The sequence below is a fragment of the Ochotona princeps genome, chromosome 5, assembly GCF_030435755.1.
Source record: "Ochotona princeps isolate mOchPri1 chromosome 5, mOchPri1.hap1, whole genome shotgun sequence".
In the NCBI taxonomy this organism is placed as follows: Eukaryota; Metazoa; Chordata; class Mammalia; order Lagomorpha; family Ochotonidae; genus Ochotona; species Ochotona princeps.
The window spans coordinates 89,218,468-89,244,760 of record NC_080836.1 but is presented as its reverse complement, the minus strand read 5'-3'; the positions used below and the strand labels follow the sequence as shown (position 1 = coordinate 89,244,760).

Sequence of the window (26,293 nt, the reverse complement as noted above, 5' to 3'; positions counted from 1 at the left end):
GGCATTGTCCTGGAGTAGCAAGACCTCCTGTCTATCACATAGACATTCATGGACTTAGCTGTCAAGGTTGGACTGAGCATCCAACTCTAGCATGCCCTGAGTGAGGCGTCAGGGATGCAACGAAGGGGGAGATGCTGTCCTTATGAGAGGTTTACAGTGTGAGGGCCAAGAGACAAACAGGGACAGAGCTCTGAGAGGGGTTTTGGGAAGGCCTGGAGCCACAGGAAGGGGTTATGTCAAAATGGGAGAACCTCAAACAGTTCACAGTGGGGCACACATTCAGTGCTGTGGTTAAGATTCTGGGATACTGCACAAGATGCCTACATCCTATGTCAGAGTGCCTACTTTGGGTCCTAGCTCCTCTGCTTTCAATCCAGTTTCCTGCTGTTGTGCATCCTGGGAGACAGTGAACAATAGCCCAGGTGCTTATGTTCCTGCTCCCAGGTAGGAGGCTGGATGGAGCTCCAGGTCCCTGGATTGAGCCTGGCCCAGTCCCAGGTGTTGCAAGCTTGTTGTGAACCAGCGTTTGAGAGGTCTCTCTCTTTCTCTCTGCCTTTCAAATAAAATGAAAATAAATTTTAAGATAAAAAAATAGAATTTAGTCAGTAAGGTTATTTTGGTATAAAAATGTTGACATTATGCATTAATTCTCGTGGTACACATTTCTCCTCAACTTTTTGAAGACCTCTCTTGTACTCTTTGTTGCTGACATTGACAAGTAGGAGATTGCCCGTAAGGAGTTCCTTGTGGTTCCCACATCCAAGCTGGCTACAGCTTGACGGTTCTCTCCCTTTCCTCTGGGTCTGGGCTCTCCAGTTTACCAGCTGACATCAATCTGTCTGGACTGACCCAAAGGACATTTTGAGTTTGTGACCGCTGGCTGAGTCTTCATAAAGAAGCTTGTCAAGCTTGACACACCCTTTGGACATCAGCGAGTTTTCACAGAAACCAGCCCACTCTTCAGACACCCTAAGACTTGAGCAATTCGGGGAGAATCACTTTGTGTCTTCCCGGCGTGGGGGTTCAGAACTGTTAGCTGACTGAAGTTGCTTGGATCCCAGACTGTGGCCTGGTGAGCATGGCCCAAATCAATGCTTCTGTCACCCACTTCCCTCCAGAACCCCCTGGAGCTCCCTCATCACTTTCTACCTCTCTTCCTGCAGGGGGAGCTGCTGAGTCCATGCCGCTGTGATGGCTCTGTCAAGTGCACGCACCAGCCATGCCTCATCAAGTGGATCAGCGAGCGGGGCTGCTGGAGCTGCGAGCTGTGCTACTACAAGTACCATGTCATCGCCATAAGCACAAAGAATCCTCTGCAGGTACAACCAAAGTGCTCCCTGGTCTGGGGCTTTCTAGACCACTGCTTCTCAGAAGCATCACTTCAGGTGACATTCAGTGCATCTTGGAGAAGACAAATGAATGGGCTGGCAGTGTGTGGCATGCGGGCACGAGGGGATGAAAGAACTTTTAAAATGTTCTCTCTTTTTTTTTTTAAGATTTATTTTATTTTCATTACAAAGTCAGATATACTGAGAGGAGGAGAGATAGAGAGGAAGTGGAGCTGCCGGCATTAGAACCAGCGGCCATACGGGATCAAGGCGAGGACCTTAGCCACTAGGCCACGCTGCCAAGCCCTTAAAATGTTCTCTTAAGGCTCAGCAAGCAGAGGGAGGGATGGGACAAAGAGATAGAAGGATACAGAAAGGTCTGGGGCTGGCCCTGGGGGTGATGCTGATACTGATGGCCCACAGAGCACACTTCCTGTGACCCTGGACAGAGACAAATGGAGAAGGAAGGGGAGAGGGCAACAGAGCAAGACAGGAAAGTGGGAGAGAAGGGAAAGATGGAAGACCAGTGGGAGGGGCACGGATGTGTAGGGCTAGGCTGGGTGGGGCAAAAAGGGAGGCCCCCTATGCCGCTGCACCCCGTCTGCCACAACACAGCCATCATCCCCAGAGCAGCTGACAGGCCCCTGCCACCCATGTGGCTCTCAGCTCAAGCAGGCACACACACACACAGTGCAACATGCGTCTGGAAATGTTCCCACAGATGCATGGTCAGCCAGTTAATCTGCGTGTAATCAATTAACCAGAGTGAGCATGGGGAGGGGGCCTTCAGTTGCTTGGGCCAGCTTCACTCCTCCGACAAAAGGGGGTGGGAGGAAGAATCCATCCAGCACTGGGAGTTGGAGGTTGGATGGGAATCACAGGAATGGGGTCTTAACATGGAAAGGCAGCTGGAAATCCCTGGAGCTACAGTGTCCAGGGCATTCCATTGTAGACCCTAAGAAGTGTGTGTGTGTATGTGTGTGTGTGTGTGTGAGAGAGAGAGAGAGAGAGAGAGAATGTGTGTGTCCGTATGTGTGTAATTGTATAAAAGTGCAGGGTATGTGTGAGCATGAGTGTATATATATGTGAATATGATATGGATGTATAAGTGGTGGGTATGTGTGCATGAGAGTGTGTAGGTATGTATGTATGACAGTATGGGTATGTGTGAGGGGAGTGTGCGTATGTGTGTGGATATGTGTATGAGAGTATGTGGGTACATGTGTATGACAGTATGTGGATATGTGACAGGAATGTGCGTATATGTGTGTCAGGGGACACACATTCTGGAGGGTAGCGTTGGAAACCGCAGGCACGTTAGCCATCCTCAGGGTTGTATCTGAAGGTCAGAGTAAGAGGCACCTGTCCCTGCCGCGGTTCTGTCTTCAGGCACTGGTTGCCAAATCCTGAAGCCTCTTGAAATAGCTGAATCATGAGACAGCTGACTGCCGCCCTGGGTGTGAGCAAAGGCTTGAGTGAGTTAACCCTTCCCTTCCTCCCCAGCTGGCTCAAGCTTCCAGAAAAGGTTAGATTCCAAACCCAAGAGCCCACCTCAAAGGACTCGCTCTGTCTTGGTTCACAAAACTGAAAAAGCATTTAGAGCTAACATTTTTTTTTTTTTCTTGAGAGAAAAAAGGAAAAGAAAAAAGAAACTATTCTAGACTCCCCAGTTAGGTATAGGCAGTGGTGATGTGCAAGTCCTGAGTGACTGCCCTTCGTCCAACTAAGAGTTTCTAGATAGTGGGATGCCCTCCAATCCCACTGCTCCTGCCAGTGCAATGACGTGGGCTCAGGCCTTGCTGCCTCACTTTGCCAGATGCACCAAGGGAAGGAAGTCATTCGGCCTAGGAGCAGAGTTGTGTCGTTGTGGCTTGCATCATCCCAATCATGTGTTCAGGGTTCCTCAGGCCCAGCTGCCTGCTGAGCCACAGGGTTCAGCTTCTCCATGGGATGGAAAGAGAAATGGATGGGGGTGGTGGTTCCAGGGCTGTCTCTGCTCTCACAGTCTGCAGGTACCCTGTAGCTCTCTCACCTCCAGGTTCAGCACCGTACAGAGCTGTAGGGAACAGCACACCTGCTCACACGTGGGCGTTGTCCCAGTGACTCTTGGAAGTCCTGTTCTTAGCCAGAAGCACACGAGAAGCGAGTTGTCTTGCAGCCCTTGGCTTTGTGGCTCTTCCCTCTCCATGCTGTACCAAAGCTGCAATTAGAGGAAGGGACAGTTTGGTTGAGGATTCTTAGGTGCCAGTCTGTGTGCTAACTGTTCACATACATTATCTAGGTTAAGCCTGCAGACACTGAAGAGGGAACAAGTGTTATTCCCAGTCTACAGATGACACAATGAAGGCACAGAAGGGTTGGGCAGCTTTCTGATACAATGAAGGAGGTTCCCAGGCGTGGTGCTCTCTTCCTGTAGTCTCTGCACGCCAACAGTGAGAATCTTCTCTTTGCCCAAGGCCATTTACATATTTATAACATCACTCACAGCTCAAAACAAATTATCAATTTAATTATATAAAATTAGCCTGCTATGGATTTATTGAATGTCGAGTCCCATCGGGATGATGTTGTGAACTGGATATGACTTATGGGCCCAACATTCCCTGCCTGTACTCCACTCACTGATGCTGCAGAATAGGTGTTCAGGGGCTTGGTAGGTCTCACCTCGCTGAGATCAGAATCTCTTGTTGGGCGATGTTCTGTGCTGTGGCACAGCCTAGGACCCTGGGACCCTCCTCCCTTCCCAGCCTCCCTTTGAGATCTCATACCACTCCCCTTACACTTCCTGCTACCACCCCTCTGAAAGCACCTATCCTGTTCCTTCTTCAACCTTCCTCTTGCTATGGTCAGCAGCCCTGTCTAGGCAACACTGGTGACTTGGTGGCTGGTTGGAGGAGCTTTAGGGATCTGCCTCTCTGGATTCCTGAAACCTAGAAGAATAAGAGAAAGTGGAGTTACAGATTCTTCAATGGTGGAAACAAAAGACACGGTCAGGAGATTTCCCCACTTTCCAGGCAGTGAGGCAGGCTCACTCATTCTACAAGGAAGAAGTCTGAATGACTGGACCATCTTCTGGAACATTCCTTTACTATGTGTAACCCTAGGCTATGGAACACAGTGGAAAAATAAAAGCTCCGATTGCAGGCCCGGCAGCGTAGCCTAGCGTCTAAAGTCCTCACCTTGAATGCGCCCCGGGATCCCATATGGGCGCCAGTTCTAATCCTGGTAGCTCCACTTCCCATCCAGCTCCCTGCTTGTGGCCTGGGAAAGCAGTCAAGGATGGCCCAAAGCCTTGGGACCCTGCACCCACGTGGGGGACCTGGAGGAAGAGGTTCCAGGTCCCCGGCTTTGGATGGGTGCAGCACCGGTCGTTGCAGTCACTTGGGGAGTGAATCATCGGATGGAGGATCTTCCTCTCCATCTCTCCTCTCTGTATATCTGACTTTGTAATAAAAATAAATAAATCTTTTTAAAAAAAGCCCCAATTGCATGTAATGGGATACTGTGTATATAATTAGATGTAAAGACTGGCACCCTACATCTGGACTAGCAGGTGAACTGTCTTCCGTTGGTTACCCTTCCTTGAAGCTATTGGCTGGTTCCAGCAGGAGCTAGTTAGGGCTTACACCCAGGCCATCAGATGCACAGTGAGGATCTTCCTGGTGGCAGGTGGAAGGGCCTGTGCCACTCCTCTGAGATTAAACTGAGATTTCTGGGTGTATCCTCTGGAGGGCATGATGTAGATGCCAGCACATGTCCTTCCTTCTACCTGCCCGAATATGACCCTGTCCTCTAAAGGTGATGTTGCTTAACTCCATCCCCAAATCACCTTTACTCCTAGTGAGAGGCATTAACTCTGCATAGACTACAAGAATCAACATGCTCCACCCTTCTTACTCCTCTTGTTGTCTCACCCAGTGTTTCCTTCTGCTCTCTGCACTCCACTATGATTTTCCATACTCACTATCCTTTCTTTGTGTTCAGGTTCTTTGCCCACCCAGGCTTGTCTCTCACCTAGAGCACTGTTCCTTTCTGTGCCTAATAGCTTCTTTGGGGGCGGGGGTGAGGGAATACTCCACATTTTATTTGGGAGTACAGATGCATACTGCCATGCTAGTCTCTGTTATATAGTTCCTCTAGATGAATACATGTATATACGTATCGATTGGCCTTGTATTTTGCATGAAGATTGGCTTGTATCAGAGAGAACATATAATTGTTGTCCTTTTACGATTGGCTTATTGCACTGAGCATGATGATCTCTAGTTGGGGCCATTTCATTGCAAATGGTAGAGTTCTAGTAACTCCTACTTGGCTCAGGCCATCAGAATCTGCTCATGGTACCCAACCCCAGCAACCCAGCCCAGTTGAGTAACCTTTGCAAGGTGTAAGGCCTTACCTTCAGGCATCACAATCAGATCTAACTTTCACCCTCACCGGTCAATGACTAGTGTTAGTCCTTTAACTATTCACAGAAAACTTTGAGGTTTAAATGTCTGTATGAGTCTGGGGAGTCAGATCCCATGAAAACCATAATGAATCCCATGTTAACATTCAACTTCTGTCAGACCAGAGAGGGTATACCTAAGAAGCCGTTGAACTTGACTGGACAATAAGATGCTGGACTCTATGTTTGGTATATGCTTGCAATGGGGGAATCTCAACTGAACTTGAGCTGTGGTTATGCAACAAGGTGGAGGAATCCACCATGGTGAGAGGGTTTGGGGAGGGGTGGGAGAACCCAAGTATCTATGTAACTGTGTCACATAATAGAATGTAATTAATGAAGTTAAATAATAATAATAAAAAAGTAAAAAAAAAAACACATTCAACTTCTGGCTCATTTAGGCTGGTGTTCCTTGGAGTAGCCAGGAAACCATAGAACGTCCAAGTTGAAATCCACCTGCACCCCAGTTTTCAATTCATCCATCAATGCTGCTGTGTGTATGCTGCTGTTTTTTATATATGGAAATATCCTTGTTAACACAGGTCGAGTAAATTATAAATGATTGTTCTTATCTTTTTCCCACTTCCCTTGTCCTCTCTTTGTTGCATTGGTCATCCCTGGTCACTACTAAATGACCTGCAAGGTATTGTTGTAGAAGCAAAATGAGTCAAAGAAAGACCTGTGTGCTCTCAGACTATGTGGCTCTGGAGAGAAGATTCTGGAGTTCAGCACACCACCCACACTCACTCTGAGCTTTCACTTCTTCCCTCACATTTCTGTCCACCCAGCAGCTAACCTGTCACTCTCCTTTCCTGCAGTGGCAAGCCATCTCTCTGACGGTCATTGAGAAGGTCCAGATCGCAGCTGCCATCCTGGGCTCCCTCTTCCTCATCGCCAGTATCTCTTGGCTCATCTGGTCGACCTTCAGTCCCTCAGCTAAATGGCAGCGCCAAGATCTCCTCTTCCAGATCTGCTATGGGATGTACGGCTTCATGGACGTGGTGTGCATAGGTGGGTCTAGGTTCTAGTCTCCCTGGGAAGAAGAGAGTTGACAAGGTGGACAGATCCTTCAGGATCCCTTCCTGGGACAGGAAGGCAGGATGGGGGGTGGGCAGCAAGGTGGAGATGGATCGAGGCTTGAGAGCTGAGAGCTGAGGGAAGGCTGAACTTGAGTGATGGCTGGGAAGGGGCAGGAGATAGGAAAAAGGAAGATCTCAGTCATTCCAGAGCTAACTAGTCTTTCCCAGTTGAAGACAAGGACATGGGACTTGCTGAGGGGAGCAGAGAGAGGTAGGTTGCCTCAAGAGGGGATTAGAAGTGTTTTACAATGTGAACACTGTGGCTGTTGGGCCACACAGAGATGTCTTTACATTGAGTTTCACCCTTTTTCCCTGCAAAATGCCCAGAAACAGCTGTGCTGATCACTACCTCCAGCTTTCTGGAAGCCTCGTTGAGTGCTCAGTTCCTCGTGGGTAGTGCTAGGGTGCTGGCTCTTTACCCAGAGTATCTGTGCTTTTATCTGCCTACATATATTTCCATTCCAGATAAGACATTTAAAAGGCTTCAATGCTTTTTTCAAAGCAGTTGGAATTGACAACGCCAGTTTCCACTACTTCCTTTACTCCACTCACTAAGCTTCGCTCCTCTTTCACACTGGCTGATGGAGAGCTGCATTTTTTAAAAATTATTATTATTTCACAGATGAGTATAGCCGTGAGTCTGCATGTCTGGCCCAAGCTCCTGAGGATGTGGGAATGGCCTTGTTTGTCTGGGTGAAAAGAAGTGTGCATAAGCTCTGCCATGCACCTGACCTGGAATCCTTGGGGGTTGTCCTTGGTCGCAAAGCTGGGAGTATGTGAGTTCTATCGTTGTACTCAGGGCATTAATGTGTATGATACATCATATAATTGCTCTGTGTGTCAAGAAAGCATCTTTTAGCTATAATTTGGCTGGGAGGATGTTGATATGAACTTCCTTGGGGGTCCTTTAGTATTAGGACTCAAAAGGACCAGGAGACTGGCATACTGATCCAACCAGTGGTGCTGGAAGGTGTAAACTGGTACAAGCCATCTTGTTGCCTCTCCATGCTAACAAAATCCATGTTTCAACTCCAAGTCCAAGAGTCTTTTAATTATGACACCTAGACTGTGAGAGAAACAGATGGTCCAAGTTTGGAGGACTGTGGAAGACAGAGGGCTGTGAATGAAGAGGAATTTGACATTGATGCATTCTAATTTCCTTCTCCCTCCCACCAAACTCCCTCCCCGTCCCTGCAGGGGCCTGGGTGGGTAATGCCAGAAGCCAGGTGTGTCTTCATATGGAGGGCTACAACTCTGCCAGGGAGGGGGAAGGATGCTGGGCCTACCGCAGAGCCCCTCCACTGTCCTTCACTCTCCTTCAGGCAGATCTCAGCTCAGTCCCTGAGGTATGCTTCTAGGAGACATGTTTTCCTGTCACCTGGCGTATTAGCCAGCTTTGGTCTCAGTATTAAGCAATTGTCCAAACTGGCGGGCTTTCCAGCAGACTTTCATTTCCCATGCACACATCTGTGACAAATCTGGGGCTCTGCTAGGCTGGGCTTTCAGGCTTAGCTTTGGCTGTGCTCTGGGTTCTGGTCTGCTCCCACTGTCTTCTTCTGTTGGGATCTACACTCAGGGAGCTGTGATGACTGGCCTTTCTCCTAGCCAAGTGTAGGAGTACAGAAAGGCTGGCTGGAATTTACTTCTCAAAATATCTGTTCACAGCTGGCATACCCTTCCTCCTGCCCACAGGGCACTGGTCAGGGAAAGTTGTTCACAAGTCCTGGGGCACAGAAGTCTCCAGGAACCCCTTCTCCCCCTCTCTCCTACCCTTGGCTGCAGCAGACCATGCTAGGAGCATATGTGTCGGTATGTTTAACTGTGTATTTCTGTCCCTTGGCTTGTAATCATGATTCACTCACTGAGGTTCCAATCCAGTCACTTCACCAAGACCCCACCTGTAAACCCCATTGTTGAATTCAGTTCTCATCCCTAGCATACAATGAATACAAGGCTTTGGGAGGAAACTCCTGTAGGAGTTCAGGGAAAGTGCGCAAATTATGTTTAAACCATAATGGGTCTCATGTACCGGAAAAAGGGGCCTCACAACCTCACTTGTGGGATGCCTGTGATGCCACCTGTGACTGTGAAGGCATCTAGGCTTACTTACATGGGGAGCCTTCATGAACAGATCCGTGGCCCGAGTCACCCAGCACCACACTCTGGCCTGCCTGGTGTTCTGGTCCCCCCTGCTCCTGGTATCTCTCCCGGAGCAGAGTTCTGTGCCTCACTGCTTTTGATGCCCTGAAAGTAGTCACAGATTGACACTCGGACAACCTCATCTTTGAAGAGTTGAAGTGTTCCTTTATTTTGTTGACTATGGTTGGAATTAACTTTATTTAGGTTTTCAGAGATTTATTTTATTTTTATTTGAAAGGCAGAGAGAGAGAGAGAGAGATATTGAGATTGAGATCTTTATCCATTGGTTCTTTTCCCAAATGACTGCAACAGCCAGCCAGAGATGGACTGATCAGAAGCCAGAAGCTTGGAGCTTCTTCCAGGTCTCCCACAGAGGAACAGAGTCCCAAGAACTCAAGTCATACTCTGTTGCTCTCCCAGGCACATGAGCAGGGAGCTGGATTGGAAACAGAGCAATCAGGACATAAATTAGAATCCTTACAGGATCCTTGCCTGGTGCTGGCCCTGCTAATTTTATTTTCAATCATGTCCCTGGAAATGAATTGTTCTTCTCCTTTTGAGACGGTGAAACACTGAGACTGAGGCTGAGTGTGGCAGAGTAGGGAGAGGGTGTCTACTCTTGGGACCAAATGCTGTGAGATGGCACAGAAAAGGGAGAATGGGAGGTGACAGCAGCAGTGGGAAAGCACACACAGATGCTTGTGGTTGTGATAACTGTGATTTTTTGATGACAGTGATAATCAGCAATGATGATGGAGGATTCAATAATGAAATTCAAGTACAAGTCACTTTTTCTCTGCAGTGCTGTGGCCATAGAAGGCTACTCAAGTACACAAGCACCTCTCTCCCCTCTGCAGGCAGAACTAGATGGTGCCTGCAGGGCCCACCGCAGGTGTACTTCATTCACAGACTGGCCCCAGAAACTCCCAGGGACCACCAGAGAGCACACTTGGCATCAGGGTCACTTCTGGGAGTACAGGATGGGGTTACAGCATCTGCTGCAGGAGTCCTGAACTCACTCCACATCCTAGACCAGGGCTGGAATCTTGGCTCCCATCTGATATAGATGAGGTCTACTTGGGTGGGAGCAGGGTCCACCTGGCTGTAGTTGCCAGGGTTCCTGCTCACAGGAAAGCAGCACCACCACCACCACCACCAACACACACACACACACACACACACACAAGGGTTATATTCACCCCAGGCAGTGGTGTAGCATTGTAGGTAACATGGCTTCATCAGACTTCCAGGGCAAAAGAACGTCCATCCAAGGCCAATTTGTTCTGAGCAAAGGGAAAGTGCCCCATCACTCCTCTTCCACCTGCTCCTATCTCCCTCTGTGAGTATGGCCCTCTGGCCGCACGGTTGATGTACTCACTAATGAAGGGCAGAGAAGCTGAGACAACGGGGAAACACAGACCTGGCTGGGGGCACTGTGCTGCCTTCTGACTGTGGCAGAAGAAACAGACTGGAGAGGCACAGGAGGACTCTGCCTTACTTTGGTGGTTCTTATCATTTCAACACCTGATGAATCAGCTACTCCCATGAGAGTGGAAGCTCCCTTTCCAGAAGCACCGAGACAGTGGAAAATGATGTGAATGGGGAGAATGAGGAAGGGAGGGCCCCCATCAGACAGTGGTGGGAGGATGGTACAAGAGTAGTGAGAGAAATAATTCCTGGCCACAGAAGGGAGCCCCGTAAAGGGACAGAAGAAGCCAGGACCTGAGTAAGAACACTGTCCTCAGGATGAAGAAAAATTAATCTAACCCCATTGTTAGTTCAAATGGCAGAGCTGGAGAACATTGAAACCTTCTGCTATTATGAGACTCTGGATGCTCTGTATCAAGAACAATCTGTTATTCTCAAAGACTGTGCAATGGCCATAGGTAGTAAAAGCACATGAATAAACATGAAAGGGATGGTTTGGTGAATCCTTACTATGCATGCATGCATACTTCAAAGTGCTGTTCATGCAAGTGTGAGGGGCTCGAAGGGACAGTGTCCTGAGCAAAAAGCAGCTCAGCAGATGTTCTCCACTGTGAAGCCAAGAGGATGAAGAGTGGGGACATTGGCCACCACATTAGCCTATCTGTGGCTATATCCATCCAGCTAGCTTCTGGAAAAATCAGTGGGAAGGGTCCAGAGTAACGATTCCCTTAGCGAATGACTAGGAAGGTCCGTGTTCCATGTTTGGTGCAACACAGTTCCAGGGTTGAGCACAAGGCTCTGGACTTGGTTACATCGGAGGCACATAGTGGTTCATGCAACTTGCCCCTCCAGACAAAGCATCTGTTGGCAGAGTTCTCACTTGCAAGGCCAATGCAGGCTGCTAGGCGTGAACAGAACAAACTGCCACATCACTGTCAGTGCAGAACTGATAAAGGCAAAACATCATGACTACTATGACCCAGAGTTAATAGGCAGAGATAGGCTTAAAGCAGCTTGTGCGCCAGGTCGCACAGCTAAGAAACTCTGGCTCCAATCCCAGGCCCCTTTCTGCCACCTATTTTACCTCTGCAAGATCTGGGAAATTATCAATGCAAAGCTTGTGTGGAGAAGCAGGTTAGGAGGAAATCAGTCCAGTAATACCCTGAGCCCTAGTGACTCCCAGCTGCTGCTCTCCAGTGTTTGGCGTTTAGTGCTTTAGCTATCAATACATTTCCTTTCTAATCAATGCTATGCTGATACCAATAAAGATGCTTGAGAAAACCAGCTGAAAATTTGGAATGGTGACGCTAACTATGCCAGATGACATGAATTTGAGTCATTCATTCATTCATTCAAAAGAAGACATTAGGTAGACACCGGCAACTAAAGAGTTACCTACTCTCAGGCATGTCTTATGTCACGGGACACACAGAGTAATCACTAAATCCCATGTAATAGAAGCTAGGACTGAGGTCTGGGCACTGGGATGAGTGAGCCCAGGAAAGAGAAGCCTGGGTGAGAGGGTTCTGGATGGTCATGTCCAGCCATTCAGTCACATGAACTGCCTTGGTTGGTTCCACAAACTGTGGACCTTTAACAGAGATGAAGGAGACACAACCCCTTGCCTTTGAGGAGCTGCATTCCAATACAGTGGCTTCTACATGTAGCAGTTAGCTCTCTCTGGGGCAGGAAGGGAAACCTATCCAAAGTATAAAGCACAGTATGGAAGATGGACAAAGAGCATTGCAGGCAGAGGCACATTCCTGTGTGCAGACTCAGAGTGAACAGGGTGTGCTTTGGAAACTTTGGACCAGCTTGTATGGTTCAGTGCAAGCAGCCAGAGTGGGAGGTGGATGAGGAGTGATGGTGTTAGAAGATTGGCAGGTGCCAGTTCTCACAGGGTCCTCAACCCTGTGCTAGGAATTCAGACCTCCTTTTGCTGGGGAAAGGGTAGCATTGTAGCATTTTAAACAGGAAAAGCAAGTTTGATTCTGTGAGTGTTTTAAAATGATAACTTTGGGAATTAGAGGGAAGATGTATCAGAAATAGACACACTGGTGGTTAAGAGAGACCAGTTGAAAATAAGGAGCAGAGAGAGGCAACACAAAGGCATTGAGAGGAGACTGGGAGGGAGGTGACCTGGAGTGGCACCAAGGAGGTGGAGTTGACTGGATTGTCTGGAAGAGTGTAAGTCCCAGCGCTCTGGGAACTAGGACCGTAGCAGAGGCTCTGAATGAGGACTGGACATCTTTGCTGAGGAGGAGAATGAGTGGATGATGGCAGTGGATAGAGGGGAGCCAACGGAGATGTCCTTGGCAAAGGTTCCAGTGCTGAAGAACCATCTGAAACCTACAAACTAGGCAGAGAAGTAACAGCCAATCCCTAAGACGAGAGTTTTCAGCAGAGGGGAAGTAGGATGCTTGAAGGACAGAATGGACTGCTGAGAGAAGACAGCGCTAAGGCAGGGTCTTCTGGTTAAGACATAGAGGAAGGAGGGTTGCCGCAGTACAATCCGGGGCTCAGTGTCTTAACTGCCCTGTGACCAGCAGAGGTTCGCACAGCTGTTCTGCTTCCTTTCCCTTTCCTTGGGTTGTGCAGAAAACCGCAAAGAAGTACCCCGAAGTCTCAGTGACCAAGTGAGACGCCCTTGATTAGGACGGATTTCCCTGTTAGTAGCCACTCAGTGGAACTTTGCTGAAGCTAAAAGTCCAGCTATCAGCCCAGACAGAGAACTTAACCTTGAGTCCTCACAGATCTAAGGTCTGCTCTTCCCAAAAGCCTAGCCTTTTCTGGAAGGTTCTCAGCTCCCTCCCACTGGGGTCCCCTCCCTGAGAAGATTTGATTACATCCTGTCACCTGCTTCCTCCTCCTCCCTTCCTCTCTAATGACGCTGCCTGCTGCATCAGGGAAGCTGACAGAGTCTCCCAGCAAACAAATGGGGCATTCTCTGCTCCAGTGGGTCAAGTTATTAGGATTTAACAAGAGAAATTAATTAAGGACTTTGGCACACACACAAAATTTTTTTTCACTCCACAGATCTAAGAGATTGGCCATGAAAAAAAAAAAAAGTCAACTCTGCAGAAATCAGGACCTCACCTCTCATCACGTTGGTTTTTTAGTTGTGAGTGGCACAGGGTCAGGGGAGGGCGACATGAGCTGCTGAGATTGCTGCCAAAGCTGTACCACGGTGCTTCCGTGTAATTCCCAGAGGGGCTTCTCGGTGTTGTAGGAATGTCTGAACTCTGCCCTCTGAGATAAAGGCATATAAATCTCTCGGCAAACCGAACAGGCAAGGCATGGCAGTAGTAGGATTGGAAAAACATATTTTTTGTTCCAATCTGAATTTCAGTTCTCATGAACTGAAAAACATTTCTCTACAAACATTTCTGCTTTGTGAAACCTGTTGATTCTCTGATTAGGGAGCTTCAAAGATATGCAGCCGCATAGAGCAGAAGAGACAGGAAGGGAAGGAGCTGCTGAGGACCTCTTTACCAACTCATGTTGGCTCCCTCCCTACAGCTGGCTTCCCCACCTGCACTGTGAGAGGGCTGAGCCTGAACACCACCTTGCAGGTCTGACATCTTTCAGTTCTGAAGCTACTTGTGTTGTGAGGCTATGTCGGGGCTCTGAGAGGCTGACCAGTGTAGCTGTAGGGGATCCCTGCCAGTGTCAGGCCAGCCAGCAGCCCCGTGGAAATGCCTCCCCCACATGATGGTGCTCACCCTGTGTTCTGCGATCTGGACGTGGCTTCTCTGGTGTTCCAGATTCTCCATGAGCTTAAACTTCACCTACCCAGGGCTTCATCTGCAAAGTCAATTCACAATGGCTGAGTGGTTAAGTTTTGGGGAGACCAAGGTGTTTAACTAAAAGCTGGTGCACCTAGTAAGCTCTGTCCCCTCAAAGGAGGCCCTTTGGAGGCCCTTCCCCTGCTCCATGTAGTGACAAGGCTGGAAAGACTTCTGGAACACCTCTTAGGAACAGTGTGGACATAGAACAGATTCAGGGGGAACATATCTAATAATGCTTGGGTTTGTGGTTAGAAATAATCTCCAAAAGATAACTGAGGGGCCTGCTCAAGTCAGCCCATACACTCTGGGAACTACACGAAGTGTACCTTTAAGCCACAAATGGCTCTGCCCCTGTGGCTCCTCCCTAAGCATAAAGGCATGCTTGTCATGACAGCTTCAACAAATGCTAGTGCTTTACAGCACACCAGACATTCCTGCGCCGGGTAACATTATCCTCCACACAGAGATGCAGGAACACAAGCTCTGTAATACCAAGGGACTTTTAAGCCATGACCCCTTGCCAGGAGGAAATAAAAGGGGACATGGATAAGGCCATGCCACCTTCACAGAAATTGTCTTTCATTACCTTGGGAAGTAGGTTTTATGCTGTTAGTGCATATCTCATTTACTCCCTATAACTCGGTGATGTAGTTACTGTCATAACACCCACTTTCCTGATACAAAACTGAGGATAAGAGATTACTGTCTTGTAAATAAAACATAATTTCATCTGATCCCAAAGGCTGTATCTTTAACCAATCTACTAACAACAACAATGTAACGATTTACTAAAATACATCTTACAAAAGGCATCCTTTGAATTCATATGGAAATTATATACGTGCAATTTTAAAATAATTAATTAGAAAGGCATAGAGAGATTAAGATCTTACTCACTGGTTTACTCTGCAATTGGCTGTGCTCCAGATCTCTCACATGATGACAAGCTGCTGACTACCTGAGCCACTGCCTGCTGCCTCCCAAGATGTGCATGAACTAGAAGCTGGAATCAGAACCAGAGAGGAAACTTGAATTTGGTCACTCTGACATGGGCTGTAGCCATCCTAACCGCTGTCTCGATCACTACACCAAATGCCCACCTGCACTGAAAATTTTTACAAAACGACCTCCGTAGCTACTTGTTGGAGAGGAACCCATGATCCACTTCACAGAGGAGTAGGTGGCCCCAGATACATGCCACTGTTCCGTTGCAGATGAACCTAGGTTTTTGCCCCTCTTGGTGAATAAGCTATGTCTCCTTGGGAAAGACATTTAACTTCTCTGAACTCAGTTCCGTCTTCTGCAAAGTGGAGGTGATATTGCTGACCACACAGAGTTTCTGTGAGAATCAGCCTGCATTTGCAAAGCTTTTTAAGAGTGATGGGACTTAGCAAGTATTCAATAAATACTGATTATTGTCGACATGACCACTACTCAACACTAGGACCTCCACATCACCTGCAAGCAGTGATACCTCCCAGAGTGGCTGAGCATGCCAACTCTAGTTCCAATCTATGTCTATTCAGATACTGAGCAGTCCATGCCTGACTAAAAAAAAAAAAAAAAAAAACATATGAAGGGAGAAAAAACAATCTATAATGTCTTGGGCTATAAAGTCACAAGCGCACTTCAAGGAATGGATTCCACCATCACCCTAGGGCCCATTTGGGGCCCCTGAATTTTCCTGTCCTAATAACTAGTCTTGCTTAGTTACGCTCTCCTCATTTCTGGGCATCTCATGTTCTAACTGGCTACCTAGGGCAGGGCCTCACTAAGGGTTCCACACTGACCTAGGGAAGCAGTGACGAGGATGGCTCTGACTCCAAAGTGTTGAGAAATACTATCAATAACTCTGCCAAGTACTACCAGCCCAACGGGAGCCCTGCTAGCGGGAGAGCTCTGACAGCAGCCATCACTTCCATGAGCTGCCCTCCCTTTGGGCACTGACACCAAAAGGAAGATGGTTCTTCCAGTGTCTTTTGTCGTTGAGTCTCCATGTTGAAATCATTCAAGCCAGGGGGATATCCCACCTGCAAGAGACCCTTGGATGCACATCTTTCCACCTCCCCCAAGGAGGTCCCCCAAATGCAGCCTGAGTGTACCTGTGAGAGGCTTGAAGATGAACCCCTGGAAAAGACTCGGCAGGTTGGGCGTTACCCACAATCTCAGTAGCAATCCCCTAACCTCATTCAGGATAGCTGGTGCATGTCTTTGTTTTCCATGTTTATTGACTACGTCCTTCAGTACAGGTTCTGAATGGACTGGATCTTTGAAGAGTTGGCTGTAACAGAGGTGGGTCTGGTGTGGTGGGTCACAGCAGAACCTCAACGGGCACTCATTAAGGACCTCAGTGAGGGGAGAAGAGGCCTGGGAAATGTTGCCACTTCTGTGGACTCAGTGGGTCTCTGGAGTGTTTTTTAGTTCCTGCCTGTTAGTCAGTCCCAACGATGACACAGCCTCAGAATTGGGGAGGAAAACAGTTACATAGAAGGCAAATGCTTGGCTCAGGGACAGGGTTGGTGATGCAGAAGAAGAAATAGGAATGGTTATTTCTGTGTTCTGTCACCTCCTTTGCCACCATCCACGTTGTGCAAAATCCAGTGTCGAATGTGTGCCGGACACTGTGCCAGGCATCAGCGTGCAGGACTCCACCTCGTCTCATCCCACAACCGCCCCAGGAGGGAAGGATGTCAGGCCCGACTCAGTGATGAGAAAATGGAGGTTCAGAAGGTGGTGTTTCCCTAAAGCCATGAGCCTTGTGTACCAACATTCCCCACGTTCGATACGTGCTTCACACGTTAGTGAGCACCGGCCTGGAGGGCCAAAGATCTTAGGGTCTAGAAGTGTCAGTTTCTTCAGTTGCCTTTCATGTCTGTCACCTAGGGAAGGAGTGCCTGATCCAAATTCCACATGGCTGTTTAAAAGCCAGGCAGTGAGCAGGAGGAAGGCTTGTCATGGCATGCTTCACTCTGGGTGGTTTATAAAGAATATACACAGCGCAGGAGGCTGACAAGTCCAAGGTCGGGCACCAGCAGGTTCAGGGTAGAGTGAAGCGCTGTTCCTCCTCAGTGCCACCATCTAGGTATCCTACATAAGAGGGACAGAAAAGGGGGCAAGTGCTGGGGCCCTATGTGGCAAGAGGGTGGCAGAGCAAGAGGGGTCCAAGCTAGCTCCATCCAGCCCTTCCCTAGGGCACTCATCCATTCATGAGCACGTCCTCCAACAGACCCCACCTCGGACACTGCCATAACAGGGACTGTGCTTCCTCACATAATTGGGGCAGGGATGCATTCAGATCCTGCAGACTGTGGTCTAGGCAATGCTGCCAGAGTGTGGTCCACCCACAGGTACTGTCAGATGTGTGGGTTCTTAGGTTGCTTCCCAGACCTATTCAGATCCTCAGGATGAGCGCCTGGGAATCTGGGTTTCCCCAAGTTGTCTGGGGGATTCTGTTGCATGCTGAAATTTGGAAACACTGTGCTAGAGCTGTCAGTAACCAGGCTCCTCACAGGAGGTGGTAAGGGTGGGCAGGAGGAGTGTGTGTGTGGGGGGGAGGTAGGAATAACAACCTTTCTCCAGACTCCACAGCCTCAGCCTATTCCATACGTGGTGGGAACCAGTATTCTGTTCCATTATAAGCACTCACAGAAGCCCCTGGTAAGTCCTTGGAAAACACTAACTCACCTGAATTAGGCTGTATATCACTGTTCTGGACACGAGAGTCCATGGCCAAAGGGCAGCATGGATTGGGGTGTCAAGCCAAGGAAGAACTCTAGAGCATTGCTGGCATGATGTGTATAGGGGAGGTGGCACTGGGTGGGTGAAGGACCACCCACCCCCAACCCTGAGGACTTGCAGCTGGGGGAAGGATTTCATGAGAAACAGAGAATCGTGATAACCTGTGATGTATACAGCTACAAGAGGGAGACAAACTCTGAAAGTGGGAGACACATTACAAAGGCAGCGATTTCTCTGGAGCAGAATTTCCCACGAGTACAACCAGGGTTGGGTGACTGTAGATGATTGTCAGATGACTTTCAAAGTAAGTAGAAAAGCCCAGAGAATGACTCAATCAGAACTTACTGGGTATATGGTGTTATCGTTTTCTTCTGTTGCTACTTCTCTGCTCTGCTCCTTATCTATTTATTTATTTAAGATTTATTTTGTTTTTATTGGAAAGTCAGATATACAGAGAAAAGGAGAGACAGAGAGGAAGATCTTCTGTCTGCTGACTCACTCCATAATCTAATATTCAGCCTCCCTCACACCACTGCCGTTTCCAGCCTGTTTTAGTTCTCTCACCTCTTCAATTTTGCCCTTGTCACCTGCTCCAGTGGGCGGGCCTCACCTGTCTTCTGCCACTTGCTGCTGTTGTTGTTGTTGTTTTGCTACCCAAGAAGTCGATAAGTGATTTGTGAAACAGTAAGTAGAGGGAACACGGAGGAGAGCAGACATGAATGAGGTAGTTTGTGCTTTTCTAACTTCTGCCAAACAAACCACTCTGGCAAAACAGGTGCACCTGGACCTTCCTCCTGTTCAGCCACCTACCGTTGAAAAATGGCTTAATTACTTCCTGCATAGTACACAGATCGTTAGAAGGCAGCATTCAGACCACAAATTTAAGCCACCCTCTTCAATCAGAGGGAAATTGTTTGATCAAGAAGCTAATTAAAAATCAAGTGTGGGCTCTTGTCAGATAGAGCTTGTTTAGGGCTTTTTCCGATCTAGGCCCCTGTCTTCTCCATCATCAGCAGGGCTCCGTTAGGCTCCCAGAGCTGTGAAAGCCATCCACGACTCTACCAGACCTGATCCTGCCCTGGAGGGACTCACCATCTAAAGAAAAGGCCACCGATATGTTCAAACAGGGCTTGGGGACTAGAAGAACAGCTTTCATGCCAAGGGCAACCTGGTTCATGTTCAAAAGGTGCCAGTGAGACAGATATGGTAGGAGTTGGCACACTGGTCTGAGGGTGGGACAGAGAGGAAGTCTCCTGGCCCAGACTCTGCCAACTAAATCAGGAGGCCTACAGGTGGGCTTCCAGAGACTGGTGACGCCCTACAAGGACATCGGTTGTGATGTCCTGCCGAGATGAGCCATAGCTTTGACCAGACCTGTACACTGTGTGACCCACACACCTAGGAACCTTGAGACACTGATTCTCAAAGAACATTTGAAGACTTGTTGAGCAGAGTGATGTCAGAAGCTGTTGGGAGACAGAGACGAAGAGGCTGTGGGTGGCTGCTCTCGGTGGGAGCTTGAAGGGGCTCTACTGTGCTCCTGGGGGCCCTTTGCTCCTCGAGGCTGACGTGTCTGCTCCCTGAGCCAGTGCCACCCAGGAGGTCTCCATTGCTGCAGGTCGGACCTTAAGGAGCCTCGCCACCCCAGTCACCTGGCTGCCTAGCCCAGGCGCAGCCTGCGGACCACACTCACAGTGTGCGCACCCACCCACTTCCTGGGTTGCTCATTTCCTTGTCCCACGATGCCCTTGTGAGCTCAGGGTCCACCATGAGCAGCCTTGACTCTGATTGAATTCCAGCTGTCCTCACCATTGCCCGAACCGGTGGTCCCACTCCTCGGGAGGGGGCATTTCATTTATTTTTTAATATAGATGTACCTTCGCATTTATACTGACATTTATTTTGTTTTCTTAGAAATTATCCCTCCCCCTTTTCTAGTATGTTAACTACCAGGACATTCTATTCTTCTTCTTCTTCTTCGTCTTCGTCTTCGTCTTCGTCTTCGTCTTCTTCTTTTTAAAGAAACCAGAGCAACTCATAATATCTTATGAATTTCAGGATAGGAAGATTTAAATATATTCGTTATTAAAAGGGGCCAGTGAATCTGTTGCTATGAAGAATGAATGATGCAGATCATCTGTCTACTGCATAGCTTCCCTGTCACTCCTAAGGTCTCCTCCTCAGGCCCACCCCAGCCCCGGTTAAGTGGTCACCCCCTAGACTCATCGTCAAGAGCAAGCACACAATTTCTGAAAGCTGGAGATCAACATTGCACCATGTGACCATCAGCACCTCATCTCCGGGATTCACTGGCTCCAGAGATCCTGTCATCACGGAGACCTCCCTGCATGTACTCCATCCCTTTCCATGTCCGTTATTCTTGGTCCATTTCATGTCCTCTCTTCCATCCTCCCATTCTGGTGGCCACTGTCTGGCATGATAACAAGCACATGTGATCCTGATATCCACTTACCTGATAAGAATTCTTTTTTTTTTTTTTTCTTTTTTAATTGTATTGTTGTTAACAATCTTTACATAGTTAATTACAGTTAAAGGAAAAAGAAGAAAAAAAAAAGAAAAAAAGAAAAAAAAGGTTCAGGGGGATAGGAAAGTGGGCAATGCCATTATGTCCATATTGTTTCCATCATGCATCTGAGGTAAAGGGGTATATTGAGGGAGAAGCCCCTCCCGGTTTCCCGCCCACCCCAAGTCCCGGATGTGGGGCATGCTCCGAGATATGTGCCCAAGTGGTGCTAATAGTTCTCCAGTTATGAATCGCTGCCAGTTTCGCTCGATGAGGTCGTCCACTGATTGACATGGTCCATCATAAAGTCTCCGTTTGCCCCATAATTTGCTGCCAACATATAGCTGAGATGAATGACTGTCCCGTTCTGTCTTCTGTCTTTTCTTGGTTAGAGTTCTGAGTCCAGCAATTCGATTGGGGAGATCTCCAAAGATACTTTGAGGTATTCCCAGACTAGATTCTTACATGTTCTAGCAAGCACAGGGCCCGGCACAGTCCATCACCCCGATCAGCTGGTGGTTGCAACTGCTGGGTTGGTTCTGTTTTCAGTCCCGAGTTGCACTGGAACCAATGGGTGTTGCAGTCCAGTCTGGTTCGGCCCTTACATCAACCAGTGGGAGCTGCAGCCTAGCCGGGGCGACCCACAATAACCCCCACCAAGCCCGCCCCCTACCCTGGTTTGCCAGTATGTGTAGCAGAAGACCAGTCTGTCCCCCATCCCATTTGGCTCTGGTACTTGTCAATGGGTATTAAAGCTTAGTTCTATCTAATCAACTCAACCATCCAGCCCTTACGGATGTTGTTGAGTGCCTCTCTATCTAGCCATCCCAGCCCCCGTCCTAGTTTTCATGCCCTCCCACGGGAATATGATCCAGGAAGGGGGAACCCACTTTTCCCTCCCAGGTCTCTCTGTCCCGGTTTATGCACTCTTTAGGTGGTCCTGTTAAGAATTCTTTAATAGTAATATCCAAGTTTCTTCTTTCTTCACACATGCACCTAAGTAAGCAGCTGAAAATGTGGAAAAAGGTCACACAGAGTTACAGAGAGATGGAGAAACAGAGTGAGATGTTCCATCTACTGGTTCAGTCTTGATTGTATAGCAGCCAGATCTGGGACAGGCCAGAAGTTGGAATCTTCTACCAGGTCTCCCACATAGGTGGCAGGGGTTCACACACTTGGGCTGTCTTCCACTGCTCTCCCGAGGCCGTTAGCAGGAAGCTGGATTGGAACTGGAGCACCAGAACATGAACTGGTGCCCATATGAGATGCTGGCATTAAAGGTACTATACCACAATGCTAGACCTGGTCAGGGCTTTCTGAATGGAATCCTCAGATGGCAGAAGGTGGAAAGGCAAGAGACTGTCCCTTTCAGGGCCATATAGAGGACACCTGATCCCATTCACCAGAGTTCTTATGGCCTAATTATTTTCTAAAGAACCCACCTCTCAATGATATGACATTGGCAGGGTCTGAATTTTAGAGCAGACACATTCAATGACTATCACCCCATGGCTTCCATCTTCAGGCTAGACTTATCTCTGAGTTGTAGACTCATTGGTCCAACTGTTCACCTTAACACTTCTGGTGAGATTTTGGACATCTTAAACTTGCCATGCCTAAAATATAGCTGTTATTAGTCCCTGTTAGACTGAATGATGGCCCTCAAATACATTCAGGTTCCAGTCCTTCAAACTGTTAGCATTACCTTTTTTTTTTTTTAAGATTTTTTTTTTTTATTGTTATTGGAAAGCCGGATATACAGAGAGGAGGAGAGACAGAGAGGAAGATCTTCCATCCGATGTTTCACTCCCCAAGTGACCGCAACGGGCCGGTGCGTGCCAATCCGATGCCGGGACCAGGAACCTCTTCTGGGTCTCCCACGCGGGTGCAGGGTCCCAAAGCTTTGGGCCGTCCTCAACTGCTTTCCCAGGCCACAAGCAGCTGGATGGGAAGTGGAGCTGCTGGGACTAGAACCGGCGCCCATATGGGATCCCGGGGCTTTCAAGGCGAGGACTTTAGCCGCTAGGCCATGCCGCCAGACCCTGTTAGCATTACCTTGTACATCAAAAAGGGGCTTTGTAGATGTGATTACTTTAGTAATCTTGACATAAGGATGTTATCCAAGGTTTTTAAGATGAGCCCTGGGGGCCCTGAGCGTAGTGGCTGAAGTCCTTGCCTTGCATGCGCTGGCATTCAATATAGGCACTGGTTTGTATCCTGACTGCTCTACTTCTTATCCAGCTCCCTGTTTGTGGCCTGGGAAAGCAGTCAAAGACAGCCTAAAGCCTTGGGATCCAGTACCTGTGTGGAAGACCCAGAAGTTGTTCCTGGCACCTGGCTTCAAATTGACTCAGCTCTGGCCACTGAGGCCAGTTGGGGAGTGAACCAGTGGACGGAAGATCTTTCTCTCTGTATCTCCTTCTCTCTGTATATCTACCTTTCCAATAAAAATAAATTAATCTTAAATAAATATGAGCCCTAAATGCAACCACAGTGTTCTTATAAGTGGGAAGCTAAGAAAGATTTGATGACGGAAGAGAAGTAGAAAATGTGGTAAAATAAGAGAAGGCAAAGAACTGTAGGGAATTTGTAGAGTCTGAAAAAAGAGAAGGTTCCTCCAGAGGAACTGACTCTCATAACAGAAAGGCTTTAGTTCAGTGAGGCTGATTTAGTTCCCAGATAAACACATGGTCATTCGTTACAGTACACTGGAAACTGATACGGTTTCTGCCACCACCACCATGCACATCCACACCCCCAAAACTCACACACTTCCACCTCTGGGCACATGGCAGCCCCACCCAGACAGCTATGAAGGGTACAAAGCTTCAGCACAGTCTTCAGCTCCTACTGGCTGCACCTCCACCTGTCAGCTCCACCCTCAACACACATCCTGATGCCCAGTTTCTCTCTGCCTCCACTGCTGTCACCATTGGTTCCCAGCTGAATCGGCACATTGCTTCGTGCTTAGTGTGTGCAGATCAGACTCTTGTTCCTCTGCAATGGATTGTTCCAAGGGGAGCCACAGTGAACTTTCTGGAGGTTACGTCAGATCATATCACTTCACCATGAACCCTTCAGTGGTTTCCCATTCTACTCAGGACACATGCAAATCCTTTGCCTACAAATGGTCTACGAGATCCATTCACAGCTTGGCCTCTGCACACCTTGTCTGTCTGTGTCTCCACTCACACCACAGTGCGGTGGTCACAGCAACCTTCTGATTCTTGTTCACTCACCCCACCTGTCAGGGCTTGGCAGTTCTTACCACCCAAGTGCCGTCGCTCTAGAATTCCCCACAACCCCTACTCAGAAAGGCCACTCCCACCAGCGTTTTCCAGGACCCTGAAGGCCTGCAGCCACTGGACATCGAACCCTATTTTGTCTTTCCCACACAAAACATTTGTCTCACTAGTGTGTTTATGTGTCTGTTGTGCCTCCACACACACAGACACCCTCTGAGGGTGGGATTCGACTTCCCTCAGTGTCTCCAGTGGTTGGCATTCAGGAGGCATGTGATTAACCTTTGTTTCCCATGTTCCTAGGATGGCGCATTTCTGCTAACTGTTGTCCCAGGACTGTATAACTAGAACAAGTTGTCTGTCCTGGTGGTGTTTCTGGAGCGCTAACTGTTGGAATTTTGGACATAATTTGGCAGCAGAAACGGAAGGACCACAGGGTCTCTTCTTGAGCACATTAGGTATAACACAGTTCAGTGCTGTGGTAGACTAATCCTCCACCTGCATCTCTGGCATCCCCTGGGGGTTACCAGTTCAAGTCCCAGCTGTTCCGCTTCTGATCCAACTCCCTGCTTGTGGCCTGGGAAGGCAGCAGAAGATGGCTTAACTCCTTCTAAAAAATAAATAATAAAAGCGCACACGTTGTTCAACAGCGTTAAGGGTGAGAACCATGGATATGCCCTAAAGAAAGAAAAAGATAACTATATTATGAGTCAGTGGATGACTCTGGCTGTGTTAAGCCAAGGAGAAGGTTGGGAAGGAGTCAGGGGAGGCAAGGGCATTGCATGTTAGTGTCAAACTCCTCCATGAGCTGGCTGCGCTGTTCCCGCTCTGAAAGACTTGCCAGGATATGAACCTTAGGCTGGGATCCCTATGGCTCAGAACAGGAAGGTAGATTTATTAAAGAAAAAAAAATATTTACTTGTATTTGAAAGAGTTACAGAGAGAAGGAGAGACAGAGAAAGAGAGAGATCTTCCATCCACCAATTTCCTAAACGGCTGCAGCAGCCGAAGCTGAGCTGGTCTGATTCGAAGCCAGGAGCCTCCTCCGGGTCTCCCACGTGAGTACTGGCACCCAAGCACTCGGGCCGTCTTCCATTGCTTTCCCAGGCCATAAGCAGGGAGGTGGATTGGAAGTGGAACAGACGGGACACAAACTGGTGTCCATGTTGGATGCTGGCGCTGCAAAATGGAGGGTTAGTCTGTTGAGTCACAGCGCCTCCGGGCCTGGGAAGGTAGTTTTAAAGCACAAACCAAGCCAAAGAAACTGCCCGAACTATAGCGCTCAATGAAGGGCGTGCACAGTTTTTCCTGGCAGCGACTTCTTTCCGTTAAGGACTCTGCCTTTGTCTCTGTCCTCTCCCTACTGCCTCAGGTCTCATCATCCACGAGGGACCCTCTGTGTACCGCATCTTTAAACGGTGGCAAGCTGTCAACCAGCAGTGGAAAGTGCTGAACTACGACAAGGCAAAAGACCTGGAAGAGCAAAAGGCAGGAGGCAGGACAAACCCACGGACCTCCTCCTCCACCCAGGCCAACCTCCCTGCCACAGAAGAGGAGACGGCAGCCTCACCTGTCCCCGAGGAAGGCCCAGCCCGGCCTGCCAGCCACCCCTCAGGCACTCTGTCCCATCACCACTGTGCTTACACCATCCTGCACATCCTGAGTCACTTGAGACCCCATGAGCAGCGCAGCCCGCAGGGCGGCAGCCGAGAGCTCGTCATGCGTGTCACGACAGTCTGAGAGGAGAGACCTGGGGAGAAGGCGTGATCGCGCACGCGAGGGCGGGACCATGAAGGGACCACAGAGTAGCCTTTTGGGAGGTGGGGAGGGTGGAGGCGAATCGGCACCTCGGGGGGGCCTGCGCAGGGAGGGGCTGATGGGCCTTAAGAGAGCCCTGGGGCCCGCGTGGAGCTGAGAGAGGTGGCACCAGGAGCAGGGTTCGTGCTTTCCGATGGATTAGTCAATACCATTGTCCAACTGAACAGCAACAGAAACCATTATGAACTCAGCAACCAAGTGCAATACAGATGGAACCTAACTCAACAAAAGGAATCCACCCAGAGGCACCCACGGGCAAGGCACCCGGAGCAGAAGAGGCTGCGGAGAGCAGAGCCAGGTGCAATGGGTGGTGGTGACCAGGGGTTGCACAGTTGGTGCAGAGAGAAGGCAAAAGGGAGCTGAGAGAAAAGTGATGACAGCCACCGCTCCAGCCTTGAGTTGGTTTTCTTTCTCTCTGGACAGTGGGGGGATGGGGGTGGGATGAGATACTGGTGTGGGCTGGATGGGAGGACACTGCCTGTGGGGGCTCGGGCTCACTTGGGTGGGCAGGATTCATCAGTTCACAGGACTTTAGGGGACTCCTGGGTACGGAATGTGGGAGGGGGATGTTGGTGTGAGCTGCCAGAGGCAGGTGTGGAACCTCTCAACGTCAGATGGGCTTAAGGAGGACTTGGGTTTGGAGATGAGTGTCTTTCTGTGCCCTTGTTAGTTTGTTTTATGGTGATTTGACTCACAAATGTTTACAGGAAACACACACACACACACACACACACACACACACACACACACACACCTGAAGAA

General features: G+C 48.8%; 1 protein-coding gene across 1 annotated transcript; it reads left to right on the top strand.

Annotated features, from left to right (window-relative positions):
- The first annotated feature begins 929 nt into the window (after positions 1-929).
- On the top strand, positions 930-25,463 carry MARCHF4 (membrane associated ring-CH-type finger 4). The gene is made up of 3 exons (XM_004576845.2): positions 930-1,319; positions 6,594-6,786; positions 25,086-25,463. The coding sequence occupies exons 1-3, from the start codon at positions 1,092-1,094 to the stop codon at positions 25,451-25,453; spliced, it is 789 nt and encodes a 262-aa protein (XP_004576902.2). The 5' UTR covers positions 930-1,091; the 3' UTR covers positions 25,454-25,463.
- Positions 25,464-26,293: the final 830 nt, after the last annotated feature.